The sequence below is a fragment of the Salvelinus alpinus genome, chromosome 28 (genome assembly GCF_045679555.1).
Source record: "Salvelinus alpinus chromosome 28, SLU_Salpinus.1, whole genome shotgun sequence".
NCBI lineage: Eukaryota > Metazoa > Chordata > Actinopteri > Salmoniformes > Salmonidae > Salvelinus > Salvelinus alpinus.
The window spans coordinates 26,641,628-26,653,842 of record NC_092113.1 but is presented as its reverse complement, the minus strand read 5'-3'; the positions used below and the strand labels follow the sequence as shown (position 1 = coordinate 26,653,842).

Sequence of the window (12,215 nt, the reverse complement as noted above, 5' to 3'; positions counted from 1 at the left end):
GCTGCACACAGGGACACTTGTTGTCCCTTAGCAATAAACATAAATTTTCTAGGAAAGTTGGGAATAGTTCATGTTAAATTGCATACATTTGTCATTCATTAAACAGTTTGAGAGCTGCCAAAGGTAAAGTTTGCCAGAACTACCTCAGTCATATATCTCTGATGCCAATCCAGTCCTAGATCCATAAATATGTTTTCATATGGCTGAAGGTCAATTGAAAATTAGTTACACATATTATCATCAATCAGTAAGTACAATATCTACAAGAATGTAGCCTAGCCCCTATTTATTCTAAGAACAGCTACCAGTATCTCTCCTTTGAAATGTAGTCAATCATTACCCATCTGTAAGCTCACCAGCTGAGGCATTTCACTGTAACATATATAGCTAATATTACTATGATGGCCTGGTTGAGGACATATTATTTTGCACCCGACCTTCAGCAGAGAAGTTGTATATTTACAGCACCAATAGAGCAGCAGATATTATGCACATACGATATACAGCTACACCTGGCTGTAATCATGTCTTTTTTCTGTGATGCCACTCTGGCATGAGGGTCAGACTCATCAGACAAGCCCCCTGCCACTGTGGCTTCAAATATCAACCAAGGTGGTCTCCACTTTATCTTCTCTTTTCTCCCCCTGCGCTGGTGAACACAATAATAGCCTTGCTGTGTTCATGTGCGCTCCATGTTAGCACTGTGGCTGTCAAAGGCCATCAAGCCCCTTTAAAGAATGGCAGCTCTCTGAAGTTGCCTCTTTCTGGAGTGGCCATTTTCCACATGACTGGTCCCACACACAAATGGGCTAGCTCAGCCTCTCCCGGGCTTGGCAACCTCCAACAGTTGGTGCTCTAGGGAAAGGGGAGGGAAACTGGAGTGGAGAGGGATCTCAGTGTTAATGGGAGGGTCGACATTAACATAATCATCTCCCTAAAGCGGCATCCAATATTGTTGCAACAAACAATACCTTGCTGGACCCCTCAGAGTAGGCATCATTAAATTCAATGCTTTTATTGTTGATTACCATAGATATAAAGGTTGTTTTACAGTGGAAAGGGTCATAATGCTACTGCAGCTAAATCTTGGCCCATGATCATCATAGCACTGCATGGGGAATGGTTAGCAATTCGGCAGGTATCCCACAGAAAGATAAAATTATCCTGGATAATGGAAAATGGTCATCATAAACACCATCCACAGGTCCTCTAACCCTTACGGGATCTTTCACCATGTTACTGCTTGCAGTATCGTTTGCTGCTTGCTTGGTACTGTCAATGATCTCTGGAGTCTGCTGCTGTATTGAGCACAGCCTGGCATGTCAGCAGTGCCACTGTATCAATGTTAACCTGGCAACCCATCCTGAACCCATTTATGTAGTACAGACTGCCAAAGCCTCCTCACATAACTCAGAGCATCCGGAACAAAGACTATGTCCCAAATGGCACCCTAGTCCCTATATAGTGCACTACTTTTGACCAGGGCCCATAGGGTGCCATTTGGGTCACAGACAGAGACAACACACCACAGGGATATACAGTATAATGATATCAATGATAATGAATGAAAATATCTGGTTGGCCAGCCACTTGGGCTTTGTGTCAACATTAACATCTGGCCCGATCAGGTGCGGTCCATCCCGACACTAAGACAGGAATCAACATTTTCATAAATCATTTCAAGGTGTCATCTTAAGGTTACAGGGCTAGCAGTGCATGACCAAAAGAATGTGGACACCTGCTCATTGAACATCTCATTCCAAAATCATGGACATTAATAGGGATTCGGTCCTCCCCTTTGCTGCTATAATTTATTTAACCTTCATTTAACTAGGCACGTCAGTTAAAAACAAATTCTTATTTACAATAACGGCCTACTCCGGCCAAACCCGGACAACGCTGGGCCAATTGCGTGCCACCCTATGGGACTCCCAGTCACGAACAGATGTGATACAGCCTGGATTCGAACCAGGTACTATAGTGACGCCTCTTGCACTGAGATGCAGTGCCTTAGACTGCTGCACCACTCGTGAGGTCTTCAGTAAGGCCATTCTACTGTCAATGTTTGTCTATGGAGATTGCATGGCTTTGTGGTCGATTTTATACACCTGTCAACAATGGGTGTGGCTGAAATAGCCAAATCCACTAAATAGAAATGATGTCCACATACTTTTTTATATACTGTATAGTGTACCACACACAAGTCAATTGCCTTTGAATTGCACAGACAATGCAAAGAAGCACTGTGAGGATTTCACTTTATAGACTTGTTATCTACCTTTTCTACCTTTATGGTTACAAAATAAGAACAACCTTTTCCCAAACAGTGATTATCATAGTACCGTAAGAATTTAAATACAGTACAAATAACTGACATTTTAGTAAACAGGCTTTTAGACAGATATCCATAAAGAATAGCTGAAAGAATTTGTCTATTTAGTTAGTCACTCATGAACGCTCTTCTATCAGCTGGGTAAGTGTAATAATTATCAGCGTTACAAGTTTTTCCATCCTCCCTACTGTGCGTCTCTATAATTGGTCTCATTACGTGGCACAGTCAGCCCTAGAACAAAGGGTTCCCAGAGAAGGGGGGGGGGGGCATTCTAAACCCTGCAGAACCCATGCCACATTGACAAGCAGGGGGCATTTACATATGCTGACAGACTCGTCCCTTCCAAGGGTGGAGCGTTTGGCACTTCATTAAACCAACATCAATATCTGCTGATGAAAAAAAAGGAGCAGGCCAAAACACTGGGAGACACCATAGGGAAATGACAGAGGGCTGTAACGTTCAATCTCATTTTATGGGAGAGTATTATTTAAATAGAATTTCATATGTACCAGAGTACTAGTGTCTGAATATTGCCTTGTGTGTCTGTCACTAGATTGTCTGCAATTGGTTTCCACAAGCTGTTCACCCGAATATCAGCTGCCAGCATTTGTCTCCCTCTGGGATTGTTCAAGCAAAAATTTCCCCACGCAAATTTCCCCCACGTTCTGGATTTTGTTGATGTTTTGACAAAACTGCTTTATCATTTTTCGAGTGTGATTATGTTATTTTATTGCTGGTGGTATAGTAAATTGTTGTAATAATGCTAATCATTCATCCTTGAATGACTGTTGTTTTACCAACTTTACCAAGGGGATCCTACAATCAGTTACTGTGTCAGGCACAGGTGACGTATCTGTGGATTCAGCAACAAGGTAGATAGGATATCTATCTAGAGTTGTGGTTTAGAGTTCATTGCATTATAATTCCCTGAATTAATTCCCTGATTCTGTTAAAGAGGCTAAATCCCCCATTCAATTTGACGCGCTGCTCATTTATCTGAGAACTGGGATGGGAAGCGGCTGGGTGGGGTGGGGATTCGGTGAGGTGTGATGGTGGGGGTCCACTCTGGGAGGTGTCGTCCTGACCAGATGGGCCTCTCAGTGGCGTAGTAAGAGTCCTCCTCACATGGCAGAAGAGACTGCAGGATCTCACAGGACCAAGACAGGGAATCCAGGTGGCCACAGTCCCTCCTGACCAGCTGGAGAAGAAATGGGCCATCTGACACAAAATTATACACTTTTCTTTTGCTGCTGATGCTGTGTGTTGTCAATGCCTCTCCTCAACACAAAAGCCCGGGCCAATCAAGGAATTTATCCAACGAAGCTAGCAGAAAATCTCTTAGTTGCACTCAGATATTCAGGGACGTTGTGAAGCAAAGCGAAACAACATTTGAATGCAAGATGAAGGCTATAGTGAGTAAGGAGCTGTGAAGTGCCCAAAACGAAATAAAAATGACATAGAGAAAAAAAATCTGATTCACCTTCAACTAAATGTAACACTTTATCCAGAACTACCCTTTGACAATTTCCCTTTTACATAATAACATCCAATAATGATGAAATAATTTGGTCTTATTTATTGTCAATGGTGTGAATAATTCACCGCAGTGATTTCAGGAAAAGGGGTTTTCCTTTCCTCAAATCCAAGTGAGAAAGTCGCATCTGCTCTTCGCCTGATCCTCATCTGATCCTCAGCTGACCCGGACTCCCGGAGGCAGGGTGGCCCTCATCTGATCGTCAGCTAACCCGGACTCCCGGAGGCAGGCTGGGGGTAATTGTCGCACTCTTTCTTTATTATTTTTTTTACTCAGAGCCGGGGTCAGTGGAGCTCCCAAGTGACCAGCAATGGGGCCAACAGCTGACTAACTGCCTCCTCTACTCTGACTAACCTTAATTAGTGACCACCTCCCTGGGCTTCCCCTAAACCTGGGGCTGGGGGGACCTCTTTGTGGTCCTCAACTCATCTGAGGGGAAGGAGATAGACTGAGAGATAGAGACTGGTAGAACAACAGCTGCTGATGGGGACATCACTATCTGGTTCCTATGGAAGAGCAGCATCCTCCTGAGAGAAATTGCTGTAACCTACAGTAATCTGATTCTCACACATCCATGATAGCCATAGAATCTCTCGAAGCAACATTGTATGTGAGTGAACACATGAGGTTAAACACATTAATTTGAACACATTAGCATATGATGATCTATAATGTATTTACAAAAACAATCAACAGTGCATATCATATGATGATCTTACATGGAATGCTCTTTCACACTGACACACACATGAACATAGAGATATAAAAGCCTTTATACAACAAGTGTTGAATAGACAAAGTGTAATTAAATGTATTTTGGGTTGACAAGAGAATCTGCTGGGATGCCTGAATAATGCAAAGATTAGTTTTTTCTAACATGGTCTACTACCACCATCTAGTGTTACAATCTGAAACATTCTAAATAGAGAAAACACCAGTGGGTTCAGCAGAGTGACCGTGATATACACTAAGTGTACATACAGAACATTAAGAACATATTCCTAATAATGAGTTGCACCCCCCCCCCCCCCCCCCCCTTTTGCCCTCAGAAAAGCCTCAATTTGTCGGGGCATGGACTCTACAAGGTGTCGAAAGTGTTCCACAGGGAAGCAGGCCCATGTTGACGCCAATACTTGGCTGGATGTCCTTTGGTTGGTGGACTATTCTTGATACACACAGGAAACTGTTGAGCATGAAAAACCCAGCAGTGTACCTGGCGCTTACCACCATACCCCCGTTCAAAGGCACTTTTATCTTGCCATTGACACTCTGAATGGCACACATACACAATCCATGTCTCAATTGTCTTAAAATTCCTTCTTTAACCTGTCTCCTCCCCTTCACCTAGACTGATTGAATTAGATTTAACATGTGACATCAATAAGTTTTCCCCTGGATTCACCTGGTCAGTCTATCTCATGGAAAAAGCAGGTGTTCTTAATGTTTTGTACACTCAGTGTAAATCTAAGGTTAATTCAATAATAACATTTTTCATGGCACTATAATTAGTAATTACAAACCAAACATGAATCTGGATTCTGCTTGTCTCCTTAAATTCCCAATTATTCAACAAGTAATGGTTTAAAACCATACATTTGAAATAAGATAAGGTTATGAGGTTTATAATGCAGATATTTACAACAATTGCTCCAACACCCTTGAGTGTAGGTTGTGAATCATACTGCATAGAAATACATACAATTATTAACTGAACAACAGTTTGAAATCTTATGCTTTACTCCATTGATCCACGTGGATTTTTTTCTCACCACAGGGTGCCCTTAAAGACATACTTAGAGTCCAATCTCTAATCTGAGGCCAGATACGTCATTGTCTCGTCATTGTCTTTTTCTTGACCCCCACATTATTCACACATCACCCCAGTGGGTATAGGTACTAGCAGGTACTCCTGTCCAGGGGGTGTACTTGTACATCAAGCTGCATCGCACTACAGAAACAAGAGATAAACTCCTGCCCTAGGGCCGTTCTGGCTCGGACAAGGCTACTTACCAGTGGGTATGTTAGTGTCTCAGGTATAAGTCATCATCATAAAGGGCACCTAGTGTTGCAGAAGTCTCCTGACTCGAACAGGTTGCAGACATTGACCAAAGGGAACATAATGGCAGAGCCAAGCAGAGAGCCTGTCTGTGCCGCTGCTCCACACCACACCAGGGCACTGTGGCTCTCGTCCCTCAGGATGACACCCACCATTACCCTCACATAGGACATGGTCCCCGTGAAGAAGACCCACGACAGAACCTGAGGATTACATTGTGACTTTATTAGTTAGGTAACACGTACGATTCAAGTGTAAGAATTCAAGTGCCCTAGCACGACATACCTGATCCTATACTAATCAAAGGTTTAATGATCAGTTGTTTAGTGGAATCAGATGTGTAGTGCCAGAGGAAAAACTAAAATGTGCACCCCCAGGGTTTCCCAAACTCGGTCCTGGGCCCCCCGGGTGCATGTGTCGTCGTCGTCGTCCCCCCCCCCCCCCCAGCACTACATAGCTGATTAAAATAATCAAAGCTTGATGATGAGTTTGTTATTTGAATCATCTGTGTAGTGCTAGGGCAAAAAACTAAACATGCTCCGAGTGGGGGCCCCAGGACCGAGTTTGGGAAACCCTACCATAAAGGACCGCAACAACTTTGTTACCTTTGCTTTTCTTGAATTCCAAGGATCAATAACTGTGACAGTTTGATAGATAAATGTTTCTTAGAAAGTGTCTCTAGACTGAGGCCTATTTCTACAGGTGGAGTTGTCACTCACTATGATGGTTTCTCCCAGTGCAGAGCCTTGTAGTACTGGACATGGACTCATGGCGGCCATGGCCATGTTGTATCCTCCAAAGATTGAGCCCAGGAGACACAGTACACCCAGCAACACTAGTGACCTGAGCGCAAAACAGGAAACCAGAAAACAGTTTGTAAACTGTATATCTGGAGAATGTCATTCAACATAAAGATAACCACTGAGATTGCTGCAGTGATGGGTAGCTGAATGTCTATGTCAGTGTACAAACAATATCTATGTTCACCTGAGAACGCTGTAAAAAATGGTTACTTATTGAACAGCAGGAAGCAATTTCTGCACATAATGCTGTCAAAGCTGAGATAATAATACATATTGATTTGAGTGTTTGTCCATAAATGCTTGTTGTTGCTTTATCATCAATAAAAGAGGAAAGCTTGAGGCTATTTGGGGTTTTACCTTTTAGGAAAGAACAGGGCGACTATACAGGCCACTGGGTTGGCACAGGATGCCAGAGCCGCCGACAGGTGATAAGCCAGGTTACCGTAGGGCATGCAGGAGTACGTCTGCACCGAGGGCAACAGGCCGTTGGTTGCCCCGTTCACACAGACCACCATGAAATAGATAAAAGCTAACTGATAAACAGAGTGGCCTGGTTTAGCCAGCTGTGGCCTAGCCTGACCTGATTCCTCACTGTGGGGTTTTGGGTTAGAGTTCTGCTCGTCGGTTACCACTCCAGGGTTGTCGAGACCGAAGCAGACCGACGCCACTGTGTCAGTGTCTGAAACCAGGTTCTCTGTGGACAGTTCAAAGCTGCGTGGGAACCTGTTGAGGGCAGAGAACGCCAGCAGGCTGATGCACATCATCGCCGCCAAGAAGAAGAAAAACACCTCTGTGGAAAAGTTGGGCTGTAGATACTGGGTCTGGACAATGTACATGTCCTTTTCAGTGAGGTTACCAGAGGACTGAGTGCCATTTACACACTTGGCCATGCCGACGCCCTGGCCAAGAGCAACTAGACCAGGGATAAAGCCACTCAGGCCCTCTCCAATGAAGTAGGTGGTGATGTAGTGGGCTGGCAGCTGCATCATGAAGGGCAGGAAGGTAACAGAGGAAGTACAATCCACCAAGGCCAGGAAAAGGGTTAGAATAAAGAAGACTGTGCTCCGTGGTGCCGTTGCCACAACCGTGGTCTCATCCCAGAAGAACGCCAACAGTACACAGGCCAGGATGCCGATGGACAACACACTGTAGATGACAGCGCTCTCCCTCAGACGGCCCGGACACAGCTTGTGCATGACAGTGACCAGCAGAGGCCCCAGGTTGGCCAGCTGGATGATGACTGTCAGGTAGGATGGTAGCTCCCAGCCCTCGGGGAGGGTGTTGACAATGAGGGGGAGCTCCACCCACAGGCCGTTGACAGCCACCCAGGAGCCCAGGCCGAAGCAGCAGGCCAGAACATGGACCAGCAGAGACATGGCTGTATTGTAGCTAGTCCCAGTCAGGTCAGGTCAGGTGAGGTGAAGTAGTCTTCTGGAGGAACTTCAGATCTGAAGTGAAGATATATCTGGTTGAACAGTTTCAACCTGGCCAGCCTTCAGAGCCTAGAAAAAGAGGAAACTAGAGATTATCTTAACAAATACTGAAAGTCAGTAGCGGTGTGTGAGCAACCTCTGTCCGGTGAAGTCCACAAAGCATATTGCATGTAACAAACAGTTACATGACCTACAGCATGGTCAAGCAAGTTAATGTTTCTGATATTTTCAGACTACTAAACTAAACAACTATTGAGTTAGAACTAATGAGAGTTCCTGCGAGTTGCAAAGAAAACAGGAGCTATCTCCACTATTCCAGAACCATTTCATCTTCAACATTTCAACATCATCAAATAACCTACTGTATGCTTAGTCTAATACAGTGACAACTAAAAGATATAAAAAACAACTTAGTCCAATCAATGTAAGCTAAATATGCTGTGGCTGTCCATGGTTCTGCCATCGTCCTCTCTTTCATGTTGACGAAACGGTCTATGACTGTGTTATACAGTACACGCTTTTAGTTTTTGTTGTCCTATGCTACCTGGCTAGAATGCTTGCTCGCTAGCCTAACTTCCTTTATTGGGCAACGATGAGCCAGCTAGTTAAAATTAGCCTACTACATCTAGCTACATACTGAACTTCCATCCTCTAAGGGCCAGGGGCACAATGTATGAACTAATGGTTGGATCAGAATCGCCATTATAATCAATGACCAGTACAGAATTAAGTAAAACCACAAGTCTAAATCCCTGTCTCCATCCATGGCTAATTTAGGAAAGAGACGATTCTAGGTAGCTAGCTAGCCACTGGAGGACAACGACACAACGAGATGCAACAATTCAATTTTTTTCTGTCAATTATATTTTGCTTTTGATGTGATGTGATTGGTGTGAAGCCAAATCCAAACTGGCTTCCCTTGGTGCACCAGGACCATTCACAGTTGAGCTCACTCAGTTTAGCGCAACGCTAGTTGGCTATTATTGTATACTTTTTTTATCAAGGGAGGCAAAATGCTTGCTGGTTTCCCTTGCATTCAATGCTACGGGTTTCAACAATCTCATACTCTTTTTGACCAAACAGCATCAGATAGATGGGCTATACATACAGAGACAGAGGGGAGCTGTTTCACTCGCTCTGATGCTTTTTCGGTGAGATACTGTACATTCAGCCTCTTGCGAATTGAATGAAAATTATGAAATATATTTTTGGGGAAAACCTGGCTTCCCTTGGCATCCATGAATACATGCCACTGCTTAAAGACACTGCTGCTAAAACTATCACGCTAGATCGAGGATGAAATGAGTAGGACAATAATAATATTTGTAAATTTTTTAAAGTATTATAGTACCAAATCTCTCTGCAAGGATCTATCAACAAGTAGGCCTAACCCTAGCCTAGACCAGGGGTTCCCAAACATTTTCACTCAGGCTCCCCTTCCAGCATTGGGGAACACTGGAAAACTGCTGATGCACTATCAATTTTGAAATTGCACCTTGTGCATTATTGCAACTTTCAGGAGTAAGTTGAAAGCCAGACTGAGTTCCTTTTTTATTTTTGGGAACTACTGGCCTAGACCATGACCATCATTACTGTATAACCAAGAGTAAATATCACATTGTTATTGTGGGTTTACAAATCAAAGGATCAGTTTTGCCTTTTAGATCATAATGAATCAGATTAAATCTGATCAGCACTCCTACTCTGAGACTCTTTATGGATATGTGCCCTGTTATTGAATGTGCATTCATTTTGTCATTGGAATTTGATCTTTAACTTTTTGCCAAACAGCTTTTAACCCTACTGTTTTACACTTTAGCTGTGAGTCACACAGGGTGAAGCAACCTGGCATAAGCAGATCTAGGTCAACTGGTTCAACTCTGACGCTCTCTGTGTGCCCTGTAATTTATGCACAGGGTGTTGTTGCTCAAGGGTGCAAATGTCACACGTCCAACTTTGAAATGACTGGTTTAGTTAATTAGTTACACTTTGATTACCTAAATGATATACTGTATGTTAAATTTAAAAAATAAATGTAAGTCAAGGACAACTATCTAACTAACTGTGTAGATGGAGTAGTGAGAATCAGATGTATTGTATTTTTCATTTATACAGAGATGAAACCATGAAACCTTGAGACAATACTAGCAATTGTAACAGAGAAGTATTCAGTCTACTCAACGCATTCTTCTTACATGTCAAGCAGCTGAAGGAATTTTCACTTCCCTAACACTTCCCTCTAGAAACACAACGTACCATATGGCTGTGGGGGCCAGCCGGATGCCTAACTACGACCCAGATCATACAGGACACACACTTCTCAGAGGCCTCAACTCGTGACAATCCAAACCTTGAACTGGCTCAAGCTGCTGAACTTCACTCTCTGTACCCAAAGTAGCAAATGTTTCACTCTTCTCATTGTTCAGCTAAACATTTTATCAGTTTCATATCAACCATTGTCTGTAACGATGCCAGGTATACACAATTAAGAATGACTATATTAGTCTTGAGACATAATTTGCTTTATATTTACTGGCTGTGGCTTTAAAGGAACTGGTGCGATTAGCATGTGTATTTCCGCATGACCACCTGCACCTCAAAGCTCTGTATTAAAACTTTTACTTCTGGAACTCAAGTCTCCTCTTTTACTTTAAAAAAGTTAACATTGTTACTGCACAATGGAAAAGTCTAAGAGGGATCCTTGGGAAGTCTAAGTGGGAACCGACGTCACTTGAAATTTAAAATGGTCCATTTAAATTTAAAACAGTTAAAGTAAGGGTTAAGGGAAGGGTTAAGGTTAGGGGTTGAGGTTAGGAGTTAAGGTTAGGAGTTAAGGTTAGGAGTTAAGGTTATGGTTAGGGTTTAGGGCAGGGACATCCCAAGGATACCACTTAGTACAATTTAGTTTACATGGCCCTGCTGATTTCCTATCTCTGCTAGTGAAAATCAGACAGGCATTTAGCTTCCACACAGGATTTCATGATGTTCGGCCTAACAAATGAGACAATATCAGAGCCAATACCATCACATACTGTGTATCTGGCTTACAAAGCACCAATGTGTTACAGTAATGTAGATGGTCAGTGTGAACTGCAAGAACTTTCAATTCATATTGATCACTATGATCTTTTGTCAGGGGAATGGATAATCAGAATCTGCCTGAAAAATACCTTCTTTACAATATTGATTTGAAATTGATACACTTTAACTTCCATGATTGTTCCATTGCATGACCATAAGGCAATATTACATTTCCAATACAGCTCATAGGAACCAAGAAGATAAAAAAGTATACTCACAGGTTTCTTGAGCTACTGAATGGATGCCTTATTGAGGAATCCAACATCCTCCCACTCTCATCTTATATACAGACCTTTGGGACAATGCCACTGGCTTCTCCTTCACACACAGGCTGGAGGAGAACTAGGGAACTAGTCCCTTGTGGGTAGTTCAGAGTCCAGTCCAGCAGTCAGCTCCACCGTGTAAGAGTAAACTGAGCAGCTGTGCAGCTGTGTCCTTTTTAAATCTGTACAACAGCCATAAAGTTAGATACATAGTAGAGATGGGACGTCCCCTTTCCTCTGCCTGCCCAGCCCCGAGAGACTAATGGGAGACCTATGGTCCCTCATCTCATTCCACAATTATGTGAATGGGAAATTCAGGAAGAAAGCGAGGTTGCTTATATCAGAGGTAGTCAGGTAATACAACCCAGGGTGTGTGTGTGTTTGTGTGTGTGTAAATGATTGGGATGTGGTATGGTCATTTTAATCATAACAATAATATCCAATAAAAATCCATCTGTTTATTGACCTACAGAATATACATTGATTAAGACATGAGAGGGCATCTACTCAACATCTTTGACCAATAATGACTCTGGTGAACACTAACTGAGATTCACATGAACTTTTTATAGGCCTACACCGCTTTATCCTTTTACCAACAACAATAGTCCATGGGAACAATAACAATATCAGGGATCCCTCCCGAGTGGCGCAGCGGTCTAAGGCACTGCATCTCAGTGCTTGAGGTGTCACTACAGACACCCTGATTCGAA

General features: G+C 43.1%; 1 protein-coding gene across 1 annotated transcript; it reads right to left on the bottom strand.

Annotated features, from left to right (window-relative positions):
• Positions 1 to 4,889: 4,889 nt before the first annotated feature.
• LOC139557550 (solute carrier family 52, riboflavin transporter, member 3-A-like) lies at positions 4,890 to 11,675 on the bottom strand. Its single transcript, XM_071372527.1, has 4 exons — positions 11,458 to 11,675; positions 7,083 to 8,227; positions 6,642 to 6,765; positions 4,890 to 6,125 (listed from the first exon to the last, which is right to left on the bottom strand). The coding sequence occupies exons 2-4, from the start codon at positions 8,099 to 8,101 to the stop codon at positions 5,913 to 5,915; spliced, it is 1,356 nt and encodes a 451-aa protein (XP_071228628.1). The 5' UTR covers positions 8,102 to 8,227; positions 11,458 to 11,675; the 3' UTR covers positions 4,890 to 5,912.
• Between the last annotated feature and the right edge of the window lie 540 nt (positions 11,676 to 12,215).